The sequence below is a fragment of the Neomonachus schauinslandi genome, chromosome X, assembly GCF_002201575.2.
Source record: "Neomonachus schauinslandi chromosome X, ASM220157v2, whole genome shotgun sequence".
Taxonomy (NCBI): Eukaryota; Metazoa; Chordata; class Mammalia; order Carnivora; family Phocidae; genus Neomonachus; species Neomonachus schauinslandi.
Window position 1 is genome coordinate 84,797,240 of NC_058419.1, and position 23,972 is coordinate 84,821,211.

The window sequence follows — 23,972 nt, forward strand, 5'->3', positions numbered from 1 at the left end:
CACTGCTGCCTCTGCACTGGCCTCCTCACTGTTCCTCAGGCACCAGGCACGGCCGCGCTTCAGGGCCTTTGCACTGGTTGTTCTCTCTGCCTGTTCTGCTCTTCCTCCAGCTATCGGGGCCAATCCCTCCCTCATCTCCTCAGATCCATGCTCAAATAGCTCCCTCGGTGAAGATGGCCCCCTGACCATCCCCTTACACATCAGAAACCACTCCAGCGGGGCGCCTGGGTGGCTCAGTCATTAAGTGTCTGCCTTCGGCTCAGGTCATGATCCCAGGGTCCTGGGATCGAGCCCCGCATCAGGCTCTCTGCTCGGCGGGAAGCCTGCTTCTCTCTCCCACTCCCCCTCCTTGTGTTCCCTCTCTTGCTGTCTCTCTGTCAAATAAATAAATAAAATCTTCAAAAAAAAAAAAAAAAAGAAACTGCCCCAGCGATTTTTAGCTGCGTTCCCTCTTTTCCATGTTTTCTTTCTCTCCAAAAGCCTTTCTCATCCTCTAACATACTTCGTATTTTCCTTACTTATTTTTATTCATGCTCTGTATCTCCAAACTTAGATATGCTTATCTCTTCTGTTCAACACTGTCTCCCCAATGTCTGGAACAGGGCCAAGCACATGGTGGGTGCTCAATATATGTTTATTAGTTGATTGAAAGGATGGTATTGGTCGGGGGGGAGGACAGACACAAATGAGGTTTGTCCTTGTCCTGTCTACTCTGTCAGGAGCTGAGCCTCAATCGAGATGAGTCTGGACCTAACAGATCCAAAGGTAGAAAGTACCACATACCCTGGGGGTGTGGTCAGATAAGGCACTCCAGGAAGAGGTCGTATCATCTGGGGTGGTCCTTGGAGGTTCCATGGAACTCACAGAGATCTTGAGGTTTGGTGAGGCCTCTGGGGTGGAGGACACAGCAGACAGCACTTGGAAGGGGTGAGGTGAATTCCAAAAGGATGGGCTAACTAACAAGGAGAAATCTATCAGGGCCCTGAATCCCAAGGGGATGACCCTGGATTTGGTCCTCAGAGATGTCATACCCTGGTCACTGACCCCCAAACAGCTCAGAGACCTCACACCCTGGACAAACATCCATGCATAACACTGAGACAATAATAATGAAGAGCTCGTATTCATTGAGAGCTTATTCATTTATTAGGGGGACCTTGGGGGGGGGATATTTAGATGGGGAGTTTTGGTCCCCAAACCCAAAAACTGTCCCCCCCCCCCCCCCGCCACACCCCTAGGAAGAATGAAGTGCCCAAGTCTTCAGTCCTTGGAGATTTCTGGGCTTGGGTAAGAGCTTGCAGGAAGGAAGGGAGAAGGAGACATAACGGAACAGAATGGAGGAGGGCCAGCCTCAATCATGAGGAGATATAGTTGGACACCTCAATCAGGTTTCCATCAGGATCTCGGAAGTAGATGGACATAATGAGCCCTTCGCCCCTGTTCTGGGGACCGCACCCTCCTCAATGGGAACCTCACAAGCCTGAAATGAGAGGGAAAGACAAAAGTCATTCATCATAGTTCATGTGTGAGACCAAAATTTAATCCCCAGAAGGCCCCTGATATCTTTCTCACTTCATCTCCTGCCAGTCTCCCCTCCCTCACTCTGCTCCAGCCATGGACCAGCTGTATGGCCTTGGGCGTAGTACCTAACTGCTCTGTGCCTCAGTTTCCTCATCTGTAAAGTGGGGATGATAATGGTACCTAATACTAGCTAGTAAGTGGCAGAGTCAGAATTGAAACCCAGGTAGCCTGGACCAAAGTCCATGCTCTTAACCCCCTATGCTTTCCCCACTTTACTTCCCAACCGGCCTTTTCCACTGATACTTTCCAAAGAAAGATTACATGCAAAACCTTAATCTGTGTTCCCCAAAAGGAGAAGCAATGCTTCCCTTACATGAAATCATTTTTAGTGTTAGAGGGACACCCCTTTAAATATTCCCTCTTCAATCCTATTTCAGTCCTTTTTTTTTCTCACTAAGTAATTTCTACACCCAATGTGGGGCTCGAACTCACAGTCCCGTGATCAAGAGTTGCATACTCTTCTGACCGAGCCAGCCAGGCGCCCCCTATTTCAATTCTTCTGATTATACCAAGAAGCAAGGCTCTGGTGGATGCTAACAAGTCCTTAGCACCTCCTCAACCATTTGCCAAATTTCCCCTTGTAATGTCAGGCCCAGAGGGTTCAGAGAAAGGAAGTGGATAAGATTTTATTTATTTATTTGAGAGAGAGAGAGATAACACAAGCAGGGGGAGGGGCAGAGGGAGAGGGAGAAGCAGACTCCCCCCTGAGCAGGGAGCCCCCACGCCAGGCTCTATCCCAGGACCCTGGGATCATGACCTGAGCCGAAGGCAGACGCTTAACTGACTGAGCCACTCAGGCGCCCCCACGACTGGTATTTTTACAGCCGTTTGTTTTTTACAAGTTATCTTCCCTTTGTGTCAAGATATGATGGGCTTTTCACGTAACTGGTGAAACTTTGGTTTTTTACAGAAATGCGTTTCTGTAAAAAGAATTTGTATTTTTTTTTTTTACAAGAATGATGTAATGTGGGGGCGCCTGCGTGGCTCAGATGGTTAAGCGTCTGCCTTCAGCTCAGGTCATGATCCCAGGGTCCTGGGATTGAGTCCCTGCATTGGACTCCCTGCTCAGTGGGGAGCCTGCTTTTCCCTCCCCCTGCTCGTGCTCTCTCTCAAATGAATAAATAAAATCTTTTAAAAAAAGGACGTAATGTTTCCCTTTTTTTTTTTTTTAAAGATTTTTTAATTTATTTTTTGACAGAAAGAGACAGCGAGAGAGGGAACACAAACAGGGGGAGTGGGAGAGGAAGAAGCAGGCTTCCGCTGAGCAGGGAGCCGGACGTTGGTCTTGATCCCAGGACCCTGGGATCATGACCTGAGCTGAAGGCAGATGCTTAACGACTGAGCCATCCAGGCGCCCCTGTAATGGTCCCCTTTAAAATAGATTTGTTTACATGAAACAATGATGTCAGCAAAAATAATGAGCAAACAGTTGTGTACAAGCATTATCTGGAAGTGACAAAGGTTGTTATGCCTGAAATTTGAGGAAGACCTGACTGGGTCATGCTCCTGTTTCCACTGTACCAGCCGCAGCTTTCTCGAAAAGAACGAACATCCCACTCACTTTGAGGTGCTGGACCACTTCCTCCAAAAGTGTCTCTGTGATCAGGCATATGTCCACGGAGCCAGGAACTGGGTGAGCAGCTTTGGGTTCAAATTCCTTTCCCACCTCATGGAGGTTCAATTTCTGGTCTCCAAAACACAATGCTTTCCGGTCAGCCTATTTTTTTTTTTTTAAGATTTATTTATTTATTTAACAGAGCAAGAGTGAGAACATAAGCAGGGGGAGCAGCGGGCAGAGGGAGAGGGAGAAGCAGGCTCCCCGCTGACAGGGAGCCCGATGTGGGGCTTGATCCCAGGACCCTGAGATCATGACCTGAGCTGAAGGCAGACGCTTAACTGTCAGGTCACCCTATTTGGGGAGGAAGAACTAAACCCCCAAGATGAACATGAGACAAAGCCCCCTACCTACCCCAACAAGGTTAAAACAAAGTACAACAGGGCTTTTAATTAAAAATAACAAAAAATTAAAAAAATAAAAATAACAGCCCCTCGCCCCACCCCAGCCTAATCTCATTCCCTAGAGGCAACTGCTTTCAGCCTGTGTGTGTGTGTGTGTGTATTTCTTCTGGAAATTATTTGCATTATCTTCAAATAATATGTAAATACTACCCGTGGCAGAGACAGCAATTTGTCTTAATATACATTTACTTAGTATACAATATAATATACATTTCTCCCTTTTTTCTTATAAACAACCCAAATTTCAATGGGGTCAATTGTGTGCCCGGCTTAAAAAGCCATTTCCCAGCATTCCTTGCTGGGGGGGGGGCATGTAAGATGGACTGGACAATGAGATGTCAGCAGAGGTTGCGGATGGAGCTTCTGGAAACCTCCTGGTCCCACTGAGCTGGCACCTCTGGCCCATTCACGTCCTCTTCCTTCCCAGACTCTGGCTGAGCCCCAACTTTCTACAGAGGTTGTTAAATGGGAGAAAAAGAAAACTCGATCTTCTTTCACCCACTGTTCGTTGAGTTTTCTCCTATGTACCCCCAGACACAGTCAGTGACTGATAATGGGCAACTTTAGCCATCTTCTTGATTTAGCAACTTGATTTAGCAACTTGAGACATTTTCACTCCTCTCCCTGCTCGGATAAACAAGAATTTAGCTCATCCACATTACTCCCCCCTACCAATAGAATTCTATCATCATTTGTAGTTCCTCTTTTAGTTCCTTTATAATTTTTAAAAGACCCACTTGCATCTTTATGTCTTGATAGATGAACTACAGCTAGTATCTCACTGGCCCTCCTGTCCTCTTCATGTCCCCACCCTCTCCACCTCTTTCCTTTCTTTTATCATTTTCCTATATCTTTCTCTTCTATCACTGTGGCTGATACCACATCCATTCTACCAGAAAATGACCTTATTTCACTTTTTTCCTTTGGCTCTCTCTCTTGGAACCTTTTTATCTCCTGTTCCAAACTGGACTGAGTGTTTTCTAGGTATCTTTCTGGGATCTTCCTCTTGGGAGCCAATGTGTCCTGACTTTGATGTCTTCCCTATTCTTGGTTTAATCACTCATTTTGATGTAGATGCTCTCAAGTAATTTTCAAAGCAAGTGGGCAAGGTTTCTCTTTTTATATCTATGATTTTTTTTAAGGAAACTCTGTGCCAAATGTTGGGCTTGAACTCACAACCCTGAGATCAAGAGTCACATGCTCTACAGACTGAGCCAGGCAGGTGCCCCCATATATCTAAGAATGTTTTATTCTACACTCACCTTGATTAATAGTTTGGCTGGACATAGAATTTCCCCTCAGAATCTTGAAATTGTTCTATTGTCTTCTGGTCTCTGATGTGACTCTTGGGCAATCTGGTATCTGCATTATTTCTTTTCCCTTTGTAGTTGAATTACTTTTCTTTTTTCTTTTTTTTTTTTAAAGTAGGCTCCATGCCCAACATGGCGCTCAAACTCACGACCATGAAATCAAGAGTGGCATGCCCTACTGACTGAGCTACTTTTCTTTTTAACCTCTTTGAAAGATCTTAGGATATTCATTTCCACTTTGATGTTCTATAATTTCATGAGAACATATCTAAGTGTCATATGTGGCATATATATATACAATGGAATATTATGCAGCCATCAAAAAACCCAAAATCTTGCCATTTGCAATGACATGGATGGAACTAGAGGGTCCTATGCTAAGTGAAATAAGTCAATCAGAGAAAGACAAGTATCATATGATCTCACTGATATGAGGAATTTGAGAAACAAGACAGAGGATCATAGGTGAAGGGAGGGAAAAATGAAACAAGATGAAACCAGAGAGGGAGACAAACCATAAGAGATTCTTAATCTCAGGAAACAAACTGAAGGTTGCTGGAGTGGTGGGGGGTGGGAGGGATGGGGTGGCTGGGTGATGGACATTGGGGAGGGTATGTGCTATGGTGAGCACTGTGAATTGTGTAAGACTGATGAATCACAGACCCGTACCCCTGAAACAAATAGTACATTATATGTTAAAAAAAAAAAAAAAAAGATAGGGCGCCTGGGTGGCTCAGTTGGTTGGGTGACTGCCTTCGGCTCAGGTCATGATCCTGGAGTCCCTGGATCGAGTCCCGCATCGGGCTCCCTGCTCGGCAGGGAGTCTGCTTCTCCCTCTGACCCTCCCCCCTCTCATGTGCTTGCTCTCTCTCATTCTCTCTCTCTCTCAAATAAATAAATAAAATCTTTAAAAAAAAAAAAAGATAGTAGGAAGGGAAAAATGAAGGGGGAGAAATTGGAGGGCGAGACGAACCATGAGACTATGGACTCTGAGAAACAAACTGAGGGTTCTAGAGGGGACGGGGTTGGGAGGATGGGTGAGCCTGGTAATGGGTATTAAGGAGGGTACATATTGAATGGAGCACTGCGTGTTACATGCGAACAATGAATTATGGAACACGACATCAAAAACTAGTGATGGTGACTAACATAATAAAATAAAATAAAATAAATATGTCAATATTGTTTCTTGCTTCTTTTATTCACTCTTATATTTGTAAGATTCATTCTTATTATACTGTGTAGTGGTACTTCGTGCTTGATACTCAGTTAACCCTTTCTGGATAAAAACTGGAACATTCTCTTGCATTACTTTTATGGCAATTTCCTCCCCTCGTTTTTCTCTATTCTCTCTCTGGAAGTTCTACTTTTCAGAGTTTGGAATCTCCTACATTGATCCTTTTTTCTCACAGATTTCCTGTGGGGTGTTTTTAGGGGGAGGGATTAAGAGTATTATAACCAAATTCTACTTCACTTGCAGTTTGTACTTGAGAAAGTGATTACCTTGAAAGTTGTGACTTCCATGCCAGGATCCTGGAATAAAACATGGTGGTGTCTTTGATACTCTTTACCATCATCACAATATAGTCAAGCCTATGGATAAGGCATGGTGAAAGAGTCTGACTGCTGTTCCTCCATGACTTAAAGAAGAAAAAAATTTGAAAGAGATCACATTGCCTCTGGTCACACTCATGTTTCCTGTTTCCTTCTCTTCACCTGCCCTCATCTCCACAAGGACTATGCTTCCTCCTCAACCCCATTTCCAGGGAAAAGTCCTGAGAGGAAACTTGAGTAGAGTGTTTTTGTTTTTTTTTTAAGATTTTATTTATTTGAGAGAGAGAGAGAGAGCACAAGCAGGGGGAGCAGCAGAGGGAGAGGGAGAAGCAGACTCCCTGCTGAAAAGGGAGCCCAATGCGGGACTTGATCCCAGGACCCTGGGATCATGACCTGAGCCTAAGGCAGATGTTTGACTGAGCCACCCAGGTACCCACTTGAGTCAAATCTTATCACCCATGTGCGGATTCATAAGAGTCCGCCATGACCACTCTCTACTGTTTTCTTTTTTTATTTAGGATTTTATTTATTTATTTGAGAGAGAGAGAGACAGCGAGAGAGGGAACATAAGCAGGGGGAGCGGGAGAGGGAGAAGTAGGCTTCCCGCTGAGCAGGGAGCCCGATGCGGGGCTTGATCCCAGGATCCTGGGATCATGACCTGAGCCGAAGGTGGATGCTTCAACGACTGAGCCACTCACGTGCCCCTCTCTACTGTTTTCTTGTTCTATTTCTTTCCCCTTGTAGAGGGATAGAGATGAAGGTAAGGGATAAGATGAAGACCAAGACCAAATCATCTCTCGTTGTCCCCAAACTGGAATTCCTCTCTTTTGCAAGGAATGACAAGACACAGAGGAGGCCCAACCCTGTGAGTACAAGCCCTCCGTTGGCCAGTTAAACCCAGTCCCATTTTTCTCCTCAGCTATGCCAGGACAGGAAGGGAGCATCTCAGATGACATAAATGTTTCTAGGCATGTGTGTTTACAGATCCACCTTGACGCCCAGTGGGAGGACACAACTCCCCCCTTCTTACTTCCTGCCCTCAGCACACTTTCCACCTGATCTTTCTCTTGATTTGCATTCTTTAGTAATTTGTATATTTACACGACATCTGCTACAAGGTTATAAGGTGCCTGTGGTCTGGCACAATAGCAGAGTATTGTGGTTAAAAGAACAGATTCTGGGAGCCAGACTGATGTTTAATTAATCTCTCTGTGCCTTGGTTTCCCCTTCTGTAAAATGTGCATGATTTTAGACATATAAGATTATTGTGAACATTTAAAAAAAGGGTTGGATTTTTAAGGGCTTAGAACAATATCTGGCACATAGCCAGTGCTGTAAGAGTTCACCGTGATGATGATGATGTTGTCGTGGTCATCTTGTTAAATTTCAGACTCCCTAGTATGGCCCCTAGTCTCTACAGCCTCATCGATCTCAAGCTACATTGTCCTTTTGCCTGTTCCTCATAAGGGCCATCTTTGTATCCTTGGCCTCAGAGCTGTATGCATATCTAATGCATATACTAATATCTGTCTCTCTGACTAGAATATAAGCTACATAAGGGCAGATATTTCTCTCTGTTTTGTTCCCCACTGTGTCCCAAACAACCAGCAGATGTTCAATAATATTTGTTCAATTAGTGGATATCTACTACAACAATTAGGCCCAGTGCCTAGCACAAAGTCTGACTTCTACTCCTATTCTGTTCTATTCTATTCTATTCTATTCTATTCTATTCTATTCTATTCTATTCTATTCTATTCCATTCCATTCCATTCCATTCCATTCCATTCCATTCCATTCCATTCCGCTCTATACTATTTTATTCATTCCATTCGACTGTGTTCAATTCCATTCAAACCATTACATTTTACACAATTGATTGCACTGAGCCCCAGCTTAAAAAAATACTATGCTGTTCTATTCTCATCAGTGAGGGGAAGCATTAGCAAAGTTGCTGAGCTCTGCTGTCCTCATGGATACAGAGGATCCGTGGGAACACACAAGCAGTAGAATGAGAAATTGACCTTTGGGCTCCATTGAAAATAAAGTTGTATGTTAAAAACCTTTTAATGTCTGTAGGATCTGTAACAGCACCCCCTTTTCATTCCTGATATTGGTAGTTTATATTTTTTCTCTTAATGGCTTGAGAGAAAACAGAAATTACTAATATTTTATTAATGTGTTCAAGGAGCCAAGTTATGACCTTGTTGACTGTATCCAATGGATGCTTGCTTTCTGTTTCACCCGTTTCTGCTTTTATCTTTATAATTCCTTCCTTCCTTCCACTTTCTCGGGGTTCAATTTGCTGTTCCTTTTCCAGCTTTTTGATATGGAAGCTCAGGTAATTGGTTTTGTTTTTTATTTAAAGGTTTTATTTTTTATTTAAAGGTTTTATTTATTTTTTTAAAGATTTTATTTATTTATTTGAGACAGAGAGAATGAGAGACAGAGAGCATGAGAGGGAGGAGGGTCAGAGGGAGAAGCAGACTCCCTGCCGAGCAGGGAGCCCGATGCGGGACTCGATCCCGGGACTCCAGGATCATGACCTGAGCCGAAGGCAGTCGCTTAACCAACTGAGCCACCCAGGCGCCCTAAAGGTTTTATTTTTATTTATTTGACAGAGAGAGAGCACAAGCACAAGCAGGGGGATGGGGCAGAGGGAGAAGCAGACTCCCCGCCGAGTAAGGAGCCTGATGTGGGGCTCGATCCCAGGACCCTGGGATCATGACTTGACCCAAAGGCAGATACTCTACCAACTGTGCCACCCAGGTGCCTTTTTTTTTTTTTTTAAAGGTTCAGGTCATTGGTTTTCGACTTTCCTGATCTATGCATTTAGAACTATAGATTTCCCCCTATGCACTGCTTTAGCCGCACCCCTTCCTTCAATTTTGGTAGTATATTGGAAATCAACTCAACCCATTTCTCCCATTTCTCAATGCCCTGCCAGCTCAGACTCACTCCTGCAGATCCTGTTTTGCAGACAAGGAGCTCCAACCTCACAAATTCAAGGATGAGCAGGGCTGGTTCTCTTAAAGAACCAGAAGAATGCTAGTGTGGTTTAAAATCCAAGAGTGAGTGAGGCTGAACAGGCAGGGAAGGCAAGGGACAGATAGTTCAGGGTTGTTGAGGTGACATTAGGGAGGCTGGTTTATAAAAGGATCCTTGCTGGGGCACCTGGATGGCTCAGTCGTTCAGCATCTGCCTTCGGCTCAGGTCCTGGGTCGAGCCCCGCATCAGGCTCCCTGCTCTGCAGGAAGCCTGCTTCTCCCTCTCCCACTCCCCCTGCTTGTGTTCCCTCTTTCGCTGTCTCTCTCTCTCTCTGTCAAAAAATAAATAAAATCTTAAAAAAAAAATAAAAGGATCCTCAGGACATAGTAATCATATAAGGCTTACTCTGTGCCAAGCCCTGATTCTAAGCACTACACGAAATACATTTTATTCCTCACAATAACACTCTCTAATAGAGTGCCCAGAACATGATGCCCTCCCTCCTGCCTCCTATTTTTCTACAGAATCCTCTTCAAGGTTTCCTTCAGGATGAACCTCAAGGTCAGTGCCCGGTTTCCTGGTCCCTTCCCACACTGCCCCATCCTGACATTCCTGGAGCCACCCTGAGGGGGTGGAGCAGTCAGCCCTCAGCCCAGGCCCATTCTTGCAGGCATGTTGGTGTCTGACCACAGTGCAACAGGGTCTTTCCGTGTCCCTCTGCTGCCCTCTGCTTGTCTTTGAAAGCGGAAGAGACAGGAGGACAGAAAAATGGATGTCAGCACCCCAGGATAGTCCACAAAGAAGGGAAGCAGGTTAGCAGGCCTGGGCTGGGGGATCCCCAACCTTGGTGTGAACACCCGTGCCCCAGGCCCCTGGGACCACCCCACTCACCTGCTTCTGGGAAGTTTTGCCCCACATCCTGGCTGGCTCCTGGAGGGCAGACGGCATAGCATGGCAGGCAAGGTGTCCTTGCCCTGGAGCCTCCAGACAACCCTCTGGCTCAGTGCCCTGAGATCAAGGGGCACGACTGGGAGGGCCACGGGCTGAGGAATGCTGGTGGTGACAGAGGTAGGTGGTGCGAGTGCAAGGACTCTGATAGAAAACTCAAGGACCCCGAAAGTACAAGCTTGAGGTCTGACTTCGTTGGCTCAGGCCGCCATAACAAAGTACCACAGACCGGGGGGCTTAAACAACAGAAATTAACTCTCTCACCGTTCTGGGGGCCAGAAGTCTGAGATCGGGGTGCCAGCAAGGTGACGTGCTGGTGACGTCTCTCTTCCTGGCTTGAGGATGACCACCTTCTCTCTGTGTCCTCACGTGGCGGAGAGAAAGAGCAGGCTCTCTGGTCTCTTCTTCTTCTTCTTCTTTTTTTTTTTTTTTTTAAGATTTTATTTATTTGAGAGAGAGAGAATGAGAGAGAGAGCACATGAGAGGGGGGAGGGTCAGAGGGAGAAGCAGACTCCCCGCTGAGCAGGGAGCCCGATGCGAGACTCAATCCAGGGACTCCAGAATCATGACCTGAGCCGAAGGCAGTCGCTTAACCAACTGAGCCACCCAGGCGCCCTCTGGTCTCTTCTTGTAAGGGTACTAATCCCATATTGAAGACCCCACCCTCATGACCTCATCGAAACCCTAATCACCCCCACCCTGCAAAGGCTTCACCTCCTAATACCATCACACTGGGGGCTGGGACTTCAACATATGAATTTGGGGGGACACAAACTCTCAGTCCATTACCAGGTGTATGTGTAAGGGCTTACTTTGTAATAATAAAAAAAATGCCCATCCCAAGTACGGTGAGGGGATCTTTATTCTAGGGTGTGAGGTCTCTGGTCTATGTAGGCTTGTGTCCCCAGAGTGTGAGAGCGCTGATCTGTTTGGGAGTCAGAGTTTGTGTCCAGGGTGTGAAGTTGAAAGCTGTCTGAGTTAGGGTATGACCACTGACTTGGGGGTCTGTTTCTGAGCCAAGATCTCTTAAGCTATTAAGTGTTCTGTGTCCCGGGGTGCAATGTTTCTGAGTTCTTTTGGTGTATGAGCTTTGAGGTTTTCCCCATCCCCATCCATCCCTTACCACGCCCTCTCCTTGCACTGCTGAGAGGCAGGGACCATTCATCAGTCCCACTGCTGCTGACCTTACCCTGAACTGAGTTCCCTCTCTCTTGGGGGTTACTGGTCCAGCCCCTGGGGCATGTGAGTTTGAGATTCTTGTTCCTAGGCACACCCCAAGTACCCCACCCACCCACACACACATACGTACAAGTTCTCTATGCTATGCACATTGATTTTGGCATATGATTTTCCTTTATAACACATGAATATAGGTTTGAATAAAAGGTTTCAACAGTATATCCATATATGGACTACAAGGTCATTTCCACCTCCATACTCCAAAAATTACCACTCAGGTCAGTTTCTGGTGTTTCCTTACACACACACACACACACACACACACGTCACCATGACTAACTCCCACCTACTTTTCCTCGTCAATGGCCTGTCCTGCAGAAGGCACCCCCACCCCCATAAGCACCGACACGTCCCACCCATCCTGCCTCACGTGCAGCGGGTGCCCTGTGGTAGAACACTAAGCCCCAGCATTTCTTTTTTTTTTTTTTTAAGATTTTATTTATTTATTTGAGAGAGAGAATGACATAGAGATAGCATGAGAGGGGGGAGGGTCAGAGGGAGAAGCAGACTCCCTGCTCAGCAGGGATCCTGATGTGGGACTCGATCCTGGGACTCCAGGATCATGACCTGAGCCGAAGGCAGTCGCTTAACCAACTGAGCCACCCAGGCGCCCAGCCCCAGCATTTCTTTCACTCTGCAATAGGCATCGGCTCTATGTGCAGAATTATAAGGTTGTCCCAATTGTTCGCTCCTACCAGCCTTGTGCACACAGCTCGGAGAATGTGTGTACGTGTTAGATGGAGTTAGAAGTGGAATTGCTGCGTCAGAGGGTTCATTCATGCGCCAAACACCTAAGGAGCGTGTTCTGTGTAGCGAGTGCTGTCCTAGGTGCTGAAGAGACATCAAAGAACTGGATGGGACAAATGTCCTTGCCCACGTGGAGCCTACATTCTAGTTCGGGAAAAGAGGGTGTACAAAGTTGATTTCCCTAGATGTTTCACAAGATTCTGGAAGGTTTTATTCCCATCAGTGGTGCCTCTATTGGCTTTCTTTCCACTCCTCCCTGCGGGGCGGAGTCTGTGGCAGGAGGCTGGCCGCATTGGCCTTGGCTCTCTCTGAGATCCGCAGGGTCTGGGGCTCAGACGGTCTCTTTGGGGATGTGGACAGATATGTGTGTGTGGTCGGGGAGGAGGATATGGCAATTCAGTGGTCCCCTGGAGAGAGTGAGGGGAAATAGGATTAGAGAGGCCACTTAATGGAGTGGGCGGGAGCTAGGGACAATGGTCCACTGAATTAGGCATGAAGAGCCCCTCGCAAGTCACACCCACAGAGGGCGGGCCGGAGCAGTGGCACTGAGGAATCCAGTACTGTCTTGGAATATACCATTGTGAGACTGTTTTGCGGACACCCTGGGAGGGGGGGGGGTCACAGAGACAGGGATGTGGCCATCACACGAGGTAGCATGCACTGGGGAGTGGACAGCCTTGGGTTACTCCGACGGGGGTTTGGGCAATCCAGAAGTCACACACACTAGGGAGTGGATACTCCTTGAATCACACACACTGGAGACTGCACACTCTTGGGGTCACACAGAGTGGATTGTAGACATTTCTGGAGTCAGATTGACTAGTGTGTTGACACTATTGTAGTCAGACAAACTGGGGTGTGGGCGGTCCTACAAACAGATTTGTGTGTGGAAGCTTCTAGAGTCACACATGCTAAGGAGGAGACACTCCTGAGTCACCCAGCCTGGCTAGTAGACATTCACAGGGTCACACATATCAGGGTGTGTCCATCCCAGAGGTCAGATAGCAGATTGGATTGTGGAGCTTTTGGGATCACTCAGACTGGGATGTGGGCCCTTCTGGGCTCAGACAGCCTAAGGTGTAGACAACTATGAGGTGAGAATGAGCAGGTGTGGACAGACATGGGGTCACCAAGATGGAGGTTTGGACATTCCTGGAGTCACACTGGAGTGTGGACAGACACAGGGTCACGCAGAGGTGTGAACACTCCAAGGTGTCCATCACACACACTGGAGAGTAGAAATCTCTGGGGTCACACAGAGGGAGCTTGGGACACTCTTGACATTAAACACACTGGGGAGTGGAGACTCCTGAAATCACACACACTGTGGATTGGGCACTCCTTGTGTTGCACAGATTGGGGTGTGAACATCTATGGTGTTATACAGACCGAGGAGGAGACACTCCTGGGATTGTCGTGACTGAGGTGGGGGGACAGTTCTTTAGTCCAATAAGTGATGCGTTGGCACCTCTCAGGCCAGAAACAGGTGTAGACACTCCTGTGGTCACACAGAGTAGTTGTGGGACAGTCCCTGGTATAGACTTGGGAGTGGACACTGCTGAGGTCACAGACTGTGGTGTGGATGGCCTTGGGGTCAAACAAACCAGGATGCAAATTCTCTTGGGTCACACAGACTGGGTGTGGACACCCCTGCAGTCACCCAAATGGGTATTTGGACACTACTGGGGTCACAGACACTGGTCACACACCTCTGGGGTCACTTACGTTGAACACTCACTATCATAGTCTAGGGTGTGGACACTGTTGGTGTCACACACTTGGGGGGTGGGCACTCCTGGGGTTATACACTGGGATGGGGACGCTTCTGGCATCTCACACAAGGGTGTGCCCGTTCATGATGTCACACAGGACGGGGACTGAATGATGCTAGAGGTGTCCATTTGGTGACCCTGATTAAGAGGGCAAAGTTTGAATACCACCTGTTAAAAGTACTTAGACAAGGGGCACCCGGGTGGCTCAGTCGTTAAGCATCTGCCTTCGGCTCAGGTCATGATCCCGGGGTCCTGGGATCGAGCCCCGCATTGGGCTCCCTGCTCTGCGGGAAGCCTGCTTCTCCCTCTCCCACTCCCCCTGCTTGTGTTCCCTCTCTCGCTGTGTCTCTCTCTGTCAAATAAATAAATAAAATCTTAAAAAAAAAAAGTACTTAGCCAAGGACGCCGTGAGACCAAGGTGGTTCTGATACCTCAGTAGCCTCAGTAAGCAAACCGAAACCTAAGCCGGAGCAATGCACTTGTATCCAAGAAATTGAAATGTCAGAACAACCATCACAAACAGCCAACTAGGCTTTCCCGGTAAGGCCACCGCTTCAGCTCTAGCCAATCAAATAATCTCCTCCCTTCGCTTCCCATCTGCCCTAGGAAAGACTTGCCCCCAGCTCCTGTCCGGAGCTCTCCTCACCACTTCCGGTTTGGCGCTGCCCAGTTCCTGTTGCCTTAGGCTCCAAGAAACCGAAAATTTAAGCGTGCCTCAGTTTATCAGTTTATCTTTTAACACACCTGTGCCACCCACAGGACAGGCTCTCAAATGCGGGCCTCACTTTTAGTATCTGTGCCACCAAAGTGAGCACTGGGCTTCACTTTTTTTTTTCCATAAAGATTTTATTTATTTGAGAGAGACAAAGCAGGAGAGGGGCAGAGGGAAAGGGAGAAGCAGGCTCCGCGCTGAGCAGGGAGCCCGATGCGGGGCTCGATCCCGGGACTCTGGGATCATGACCTGAGCCGAAGGCAGTGCTTAATGACTGAGCCACCCAGGCACCCTGGGCTTCACTTTTAATTGCCACGTAACACCCCATAGACTGATTCTTTTCATGGGGACCCGGGATGCCTGAGGAAGAGAAGTGTCGAAGATCTATTGCTTGGAAGGTCTGCGGTGGATCATGACCCGAGCTGAAGGCAGACGCTTAACCGACTGAGCCACCTGGGCACCCCGTCTTCTCTGCTTCTGTCTCAAATCCCCCTCGGCTACCCTCTTACAAAGACATTTGTGGTTACATTTAGGTCCTGCCTGGATAATCAAGATAATTTCCCCATCATGGACCCTTAACTTTTTGGGGGGAGCGGAGCAGAGGGAGAGGGAGAGAGAGAATCTTAAGCAGGCTCCACGCCCAGTGTGGAGCCTGATACCAGGCATGATCCCACAATTCTGAGATCATGACCTGAGCCGAAATAAAGAGTTGGTTACTTAACCAACTGAGCCATAACTTAATCACACCTGCTAAGTCCTTTTTTTTTTTTTTTTTTTTTGCCACATAAGTGAACATTCACAGGTTCCAGGGATTATGAGCTGGATACCTTCTGGAGGACCATTATTCAGCCCACCACAGTGGGGGGCGCCAGGAAGCAGTCCTCAGGGCGGTGACATCTCAGTCGACATCTGAGGGATAGGGAGTTAACTGGGCAGAAGAAAAAGAGACAAAATAAGCCAGCAGGAGGGAGGAACAGCATGTGTAGAGCACTTGGAGATGGGAACGCACAATAGCAATGTGGGAGCGACCGAGCCTTTTAGGATGGCGGGCGGGACATCGGTGGGCAGGTTGCTCAGGACACTGAACTGAGGCCTGTGGGGGTACAAGCCTTCTCCTCCCAGCTCCTCTCTAGACCCTGGGCCTGGCGAGGTTCCAGGTGGAGCCTGCTCCATCCTCAGCACCACTCTGGCTTCCAGAGGCCCAGGCTAGCCCAGCCAGGCAGAGGGGAGAGAAGGCAAAAGGCAGCCTGACCATGTGCCCATGGTTGGTGGGCCATGCGGCTCCCTAGTCATGCAGAATGGACAGGCTAAAGGCCGGCCTGTGGCTGAGAAATGCAGCCTTTCACCAGGCCTGGAGACGTGGGCAGCCAGCTCCCACTCACTCCCTCAGGAAGGCAGGCCTCCGGGCCAGAGTGCCCCCACCAGCACCCGTCAGTGTGGACTGACAATGGTTAAGAGCCTGGCGGGGCAATGGTTGGACAGCCTGGCCTGCAATCTCAACTCTGCCGCTCACTGGTGGGATGGCCTTGGGCCAGTGACTTGGCCTCCCTGGAAACCACCCCCCCATCCCACCTTTTCCTCCACTCGAAATAGTAGGTTAGTTATTATAAGCACCGAGAAGTACTGCGAGCCTCAGGATGCTGCACTGGAAAGGGGTAGGAGGAATCTGGGGCTTCTGAGATGGCATTGAACCAACCTGAAACCACTTCCTCTTTTTGTGAGTTCATCTATTCTCTCTCTTTTAAATATTTTATTTATTTATCTGACAGAGAGAGAGAGAGAACACAAGCAGGGGGAGTGGCAGAGGGAGAGGGAGAAGCAGACTCCCGGCTGAGCAAGGAGCCCGATGCGGGACTTGACCCCAGGACCCTGGGATTGTGATCTGAGCAGAAGGCAGACGCTTAACGACTGAGCCACCCAGGCACGCCCCATCTATTCTCTTAATTGGTCAAGCTGGTTCAAGTTGATTTCCGTTACTTGCAGAAAAAAGCATCTTAACTGATAAAGGTTTCTCATAATCTTTTTTTTTTTTTTTGCTTAGAAAATTACGAAAAATTTAAATGTAGAGGATGTTGTGATGACAACTTTAGTGGAGGTTTGGCAGTTTTTTACATTTTGCATATGTGGCCGGCAGAATAATGCCCCGACCCTCAAAGATGATCACGTCCTAATTCCTGAGACCTGTGAATGTTAGGTTACACTGCAAAAGAGAATTAAAGTTGCTAATCAGCTGACCTTAAAATAAGACAATTATCCTGGGTTATCTGGTGGAGCCAATATGCTCATAAGGGTCCTTAAAAGTGGAAGAAGAAGGCAGGAGTGATGTGATATGAGAAAAGCCCAACTAAGTTTGCTACCTTTGAAGATGGAGGAAGAAGGCCATGGGCCAAGGGATGCAGGGGCCTCTCGAAGCTGGAAGAGGCAAGAAAACAGAGTTTCCCCTGGAGCCTCTAGAAGGGAACCACAGACCTGCTAACACCCTGATTGGAGCCACTGAGACCTGTGCCAGACTTCTGACTTCCAGAACTGGAAGGTAGTAAATTTGTGTTGTTTTGAGTCACTACATTTGCTATAATTTGTTATAGTGGCAAAAAGAAACTAATACAGCATCCATTTATTTTTCTTCTGTTAATTTTTTTTAAAGATTTTATTTATTTATTTGAGAGAGAGAGTGAGAAAGAACATGAGAGAGAACAGGTAGGAGCGGCAGAGGCAGAGAGAGAGGGAGAAGCAGGCTCCCCACTGAGCAGGGAGCCCGACGTGGGGCTCGATCCCAGGACCCTGGGATCATGACCTGAGCCGAAGGCAGACGCTTAACCGACTGAGCCACCCAGGCGCCCTTTCTTCTGTTAATTTAATTGAAGAAAAGCTCAACACCTTTTACTTAAACTACCATGTATAGTGCCAGCCCCTTCACAGAAACTGCTTTTCTTTCTTTCCCTCTTGCTGATTCTCTCCACCCGCCAATCTGCCTCCTTGTGCATGTGCAGAGGAACATGGTAAGAAAAAATGGTTACTTGGTTATTTCTTGATGTTAGGATTTAGAGGAGCTTTTATTTTATTTTTTAAAATTTTATTTGAGAGAGCAGGGGGAGGGGCAGAGGCAGAGGGAGAGAATCTGGAGCAGACTCCGCTCTGAGCGTGGAGCCCCACGTGGGGCCCCAACCCCAAGCCCCTGGGATCATGACTTTAGCTGAAGGCGGATGTCTGACTGGGCCACCCAGGCCCCTAGAGGGATTTTTTTAAGTTTTCATCTATGGGGCGCCTGGGTGGCTCAGTCATTAAGCATCTAGCTTCGGTTCAGGTCATGATCTCAGGGTCCCGGGATCGAGCCCCTCATCACACTCCCCGCTCAGCCAAGAGCCTGCTTCTCCCTCTCCAGCTCCCCCTGCTTCTGTTCTCTCTCTCTCTGTGTCTTTCTCTGTCAAATAAATAAATAAAATCTTTTTTTTCTTTTTTTTAAAAAAGAAACTTCTATGTGATAATAATTTTAAAATGTGTTCTGTTCAGAGAGAGCTGAGTTAGTTCCTTAAAGATCCTTCATCTTCACTGTCTTGTGACCTCCCGACAAACCTGTGAAACCTGTGATGGATCAGAATGGTGCTTTTGACTCCTCATTTGACAGAAGGAAGAACGGAGGCTCATGGGGAGCACATGACTTGGCCAAGGTCACACAGTCAGAATGCAGATCTCCAGATTCCATTCCAGAACATGGCCTAGAAGCACTGAGATCAGGAATATGTGGAAAGCATTCTGTCTTCCTATCTGGGATATAGTCCATCAAATCTGTTTTCTTCTGGAAGAATCACATTTGATTTTTGGCCCTCATCTCTATGATGGCCCCCTCCCTATCTTCAGAGAGCCTTTTATAAGTAACAAAAATGCATTTAATCATTTGTTTAAAAGTTGCTAGTATTACTTTTACAGATACAAAACTAAGCTGAACCCTTTCTGGCTCTTCCCATTAACTGAGGTTTACGGAATTTTAATGGATTATTTTTTTAGACATTTCTATTAATGAGAATATGGCTCAATTTTTAAAAAAATTTTTAAAGTAGGCTCCAGGGGCGCCTGGGTGGCTCAGTCAGTTAAGCGTCTGTCTTTGGCTCAGGTCGTGATCCCGGGATCCTGGGATCGAGCCCCATGTCAGGCTCCCTGCTCAACGGAGATCCTGCTTCTCCCTCTCCCTCTGCCACTCCCCCTCTGTCCCTCTCCCTGCTTGTGCTCTCTCTCTCTCTTTCTCTCAAATAAATAAATAAAATCTTTAAAAAAATAAATAAATAAAGTAGGCTCCATGCCCAGCATGAAGCCCAATGTGCGGCTTGAACTCACAACCCTGAGATCAAGACCTGCGCTGAGATTAAGAGTCAGATGCTTAACTAAGCCACCCAGCCACCCCAATATGGCTCAATTTTATTTTTATTTTCATTTTTTTTAAAGATTTTATTTATTTGACAGAGAGAGAGACACAGCGAGAGAGGAACAGAAGCAGGGGGAGTGGGAGAGGGAGAAGGAGGCTCTCTGCAGAGCAGGGAGCCCGATGCAGGGCTCAATCCCAGATCCTGGGATCATGACCTGAGCTGAAGGCAGACGCTTAACGACTGAGCCACCCCGGTGCCCCCCCGGCTCAATTTTTAAATGAGAATCTAAGCTGCCAATATTCCCATTAGGACTTTTATTTAAATTGAGAAAATACTTACCCATCACAGCCTGGCCGTACAGCTGGGACTCCTTGTACAATGGTGAGGTCAGGGGCATGCAGGGCCCTGGGGCATCGAGGGAGATATGAGTGTCTGGGTGGGAGCAGGCCACGTGGAGAGGCTCCAGGACCTGCTTGAGAGCCATTGCTTTATGCTGGGCATGAGGAATGTGGGAGTTAGTGCCAACCTCCTCTCTAGCTGTCATCTGGGAAACACTTGCTTACATTTCTCCCTGACCTCTCTAGGTTTGTGGAGAGTCCAGTTGGCAGGGGAAGGAGTCCAGGGTGGCTTCCCCAGCATGTCCCAAACCGTTTCATGATCAAAGCCGTCCTGGCAGTGGGCACAGGGGACATTGGTGACCTCATGCCTTATCTAGAGGAGGAGACCCTACCATGCTCCCACCCATTGCTGTTGTATGGGTGGCCAGATCTTCCAATATCCCAGCAGTAGCCAGATACTGCAAATTAGTAGAGAGTCTTTACTTTTTATTTTTTATTTTTATTTTTTAAAAAAGATTTTATTTATTTATTTGAGAGAGAGAATGAGATAGAGAGAGAGAGCATGAGAGGGGGGAGGGTCAGAGGGAGAAGCAGAGTCCCTGCTGAGCAGGGAGCCCGATGTGGGACTCGATCCCGGGACTCCAGGATCATGACCTGAGCCGAAAGCAGTCGCTTAACCAACTGAGCCACCCAGGTGCCCGAGTCTTTACTTTTTAAAGTTGATCACTAGTTATGTGTTTGTTTTGTTTTGTTTTTGTTTTGTTTTAATCCTTTGCCGTTGGGGCCCCTGGGTGGCTCAGTCGTTTAAGCATCTGTCTTTGGCTCAGGTCATGATGTTGGGGTCCTGGGATTGAGCCCCACGTCAGGCTCCCTGCTCAGTGGGGAGTCTGCTTCTCCCTCTGATTGCCGCCCCCCGCCCCCGCTCGTACTCTCACTTGCTCTCCACTCTCTCTCTCCAATAAATAAATAAAATCTTAAAAAAAAAAATCCTTTGCTGCCACTAGAAAAGGGGGCAAAGATTTGAAGTGTCACACTACAGAAAAGGATGCCCAAATGTCCAATAAATACGTGAAGGATGGTCAGCCTCATTATTCATCAAGGAAAAGAAAATTAAAACTATGAAGAGGAACCTTACAATAATATCGTATTAGTAAAACGATTTTTTTAGTGTAATACTTTATGCACGGTTGGTGGGAGTGTAAACGGATGCAACCACTTTGGAAAACCATTTGGAATTCTTTAGGAATGCATATGGTGTGTGTCTTCTGTGACCCAGAAATTACACTCCTTGATACACGCTAAGAGAATAGATAAACTGCTTGCGGGATATCTACCAATAGAGTACTACAAAGTGATGGGAATGAGCAGGTTACAGCTACGCACAACGTCCAGGTACTTCACAGACATAATGTTGAGGAAAAAAAGTAAGACACAAAACATACATGATGTATTTTAATTCCTTTATATACTGTTCAAAGCAGGCAAAACGAAACTCTGCTGTTTAGGTTCACAGTGTGGGTGGTAAAGAGCAAGAAAAGCAAGGAAATCATGACCATGAAAGTCAGGGGGGTGGTCCTCTCTGGGAAGAGAGAACGACATGCCAGGGAAGGGGCCCACCTCGGGCTTCTGTGGTTCTGGCCATGTTCTGTTTCAGGGCCAGCAAACCACGACCCATGGGCCAAATCTAGCCTGTTACCTGTTTCTGCATGGCCTGGAGCTAAGAAAGGTAAGAGCTTTTTACCTTTTCTTTTAAGAGTTTATTTATTTAGAGAGAGACAGAGAGTGCAAGCAGGGGGAGGGGCAGAGGGAGAGGGAGAGAGAGAATCTTAAGCAGGCTCCATGCCCAGTGAGGAGCCCGATGTGGGGCTCCATCCCTGGACCCTGAGATCATGACCTGAGCTGAAATCTAGAATCGGATGCTTAACCAACTGAGACACCCAAGGGCACAGTGATTTAACAAGTCCACACATGATTCAGTGCTGATCAAGATAAGTGGGCTCCTGGGCGCCTGGGTGGCTCAGTTGGTTAAGCGACTGCCTTCGGCTCGGGTCATGATCCTCAAGTCTCGGGATGGAGTCCCACATCGGGCTCCCTGCTCAGCGGGGGGTCTGCTTCTCCCTCTGACCCTCTTCCCTCTCATGCTCTCTGTCTCTCATTCTCTCTCAAATAAATAAATAAAATCTTTAAAAAAAAAAAAAAAAAGATAAGTGGACTCCTAATCCCCCTTCACCTGTTTCACCCATCCTCCCACCTACTTCCCTTCTGGCAACCACCAGTTTGTTCTCTATAGTTAAGAGTCTTGTTTTTGGTTTGTATTTTTTGTATCTTTGTTCCTTTGTTCTGTTTCTTGAATTCCACATATGAGTGAAATCATATGGTATTTGTCTTTCTCTAACTTATTTTGCTTAGCATTATACTCTCTAGAACCATCCATACTGTTGCAAATGGCAAGTTTTCATTTTTTTATGCCTGTGTAATATTCCATTGTGTGTATGTATGTGTGTGTGTGTGTATATATATATATATATAATATACTACATCTTCTTTATCAATTCACCAATCAATGAACACTTGAGCTGCTTCCATAATTTGGCTATTGTAAATAATGTTGCAAAAAATATAGGGGTGCATATATCCCTTCAAATTAGTGCTTTTGTAGACTTTGGGTAAATACCCAGTAGTGCAATTACTGGATTGGAGGGTAGTTCTATTTTTTTATTTTTTGAGGAACCTCCACATTGTTTTCCAGAGTGGCTGTACCAACTTGCATTCCCACCAACAGTGCATGGGGCTTCCTTTATCTCTACATTCTTGCCAACACCTGCTGTTTCTTGTGTTTTTAAAATCATTTTAGGGATGCCTGGGTGGCTCAGTCATTAAGCGTCTGCCTTTGGCTCGGGTCATGATCTCAGGGTCCTGGGATGGAACCCCGTGTCGGGCTCCCTGCTCAGCAGGGAGTTTGCTTCTCCCTCTCCCTCTGCCCCTCCCCCCACTCATGCTCTCTCTCAAATCAATAAAACCTTTAAAAAATCATTTTAAAAGGTAAAAAGCTCTGGAACACGTGGGTGACTCAATCGCTTAAACATCCAAATCTTGATTTCAGCTCAGGTCATGATCTCAGGGTCCTGGGATCGAGCCCCGCATCAGGCTCCCTGCTCAGCGGGAAGTCTGCTTCTCCCTCTCCCTCTGCATCTCCCCCTGGCTTGTGCTCTCTCACTCTCTCAAATAAATAAAATCTTTAAAAAAATTCTAAAATAAAATGATTAAAAAGAACAAAAAATATTTTGTGACATGTGAAAATTATGTGAAATTCAAATTTTAGGATCTGTGAATAAAGTTTTACTAGAATACAGCCACTGTTGTTCATTTATGTATTGTCTATGGCTACTTTCACAACATTTTTTTTTTCAATGAATTACCAAAATTTGACAGTTGGAGCTATTTTTCTGCTACAGTAACTGGCTCTTAAATCACTAAAATGGCAACACTACTTAAAATCATACTTCTTCAAATAAAGAACTGGGATGTCTCTCCTGTAGGTTTGGTTGAGAGAAAACCAAGAGGGGTGACTGAGAATTAAACATACATATTGAAGAAAGGGAAAGTCTGTTTTGTGGCCAAAGTCCCAAGTTGTGAACAAGTAATCACCATTTGGAGATAACTTTGGATCTGTATACATGCTCTGAAAATCAGCCAATCGGTAATAGCCTCACTCTCGTGACTACACTTCTGAGAGTTTACAAATCAACCACAACTTCAAGCTTGTGAAATTCAATAGACAAGTAGGCAAAAGATCTGAACAGGCACTTAAGAAGAGGATGCTCAAATGTTCAATAAATGTGAAAGACGGACATCTGGCTGGCTCAGTTGGTAGAACGTGCAACTCTTGAACCCGGGGTTAGAGTTCGAGCCCCACCTTGGGTGTAGAGATTATTTCAAAATTTAAAAAAATCTTTAAAAAACTGTGAAAGACGTTCAACCTCATTTTTTACTGGGGAAAAACAAATTAAAATCCCAATAACGAACATCACATATATCAGAATGGCAACAAAAACTATTTTTTTAAAAAGATTTATTTCTTTATTTGACAGAGAGAGACACAGCGTGGGAGGGAACAGAAGCAGGGGGAGTGGGAGAGGGAGAAGCTGGCTCCCCGCTGAGCAGGGAGCCTGATGTGGGGCTCGATCCCAGGACCCTGAGATCATGACCTGAGCCGAAGGCAGAAGCTTAATGACTGAGCCACCCAGGCGCCCACAAAAACTATTTTTAAGGCAATTCTTTATGCACTGCTGGTCAGAGTATAAGGTGATTCAACCACTTAGGGGTGCCTGGCTGGCTCAGTCAGTGGGGTCTGTGAGTTCGAGCCAAACATTGGGTGCAGAGATTACTTAAAAATATATATA

At 46.7% G+C, this 23,972-nt stretch overlaps 1 protein-coding gene across 1 annotated transcript; it reads right to left on the bottom strand.

Moving 5' to 3' along the window:
• Nucleotides 1-1,355: 1,355 nt before the first annotated feature.
• Nucleotides 1,356-10,370, bottom strand: GLOD5 (glyoxalase domain containing 5). Its single transcript, XM_021678942.1, is given in 6 exon segments — nucleotides 1,356-1,426; nucleotides 1,429-1,480; nucleotides 3,143-3,298; nucleotides 6,414-6,439; nucleotides 6,442-6,550; nucleotides 10,344-10,370. Coding segments are annotated over 6 exon segments (441 nt in total).
• Nucleotides 10,371-23,972: the final 13,602 nt, after the last annotated feature.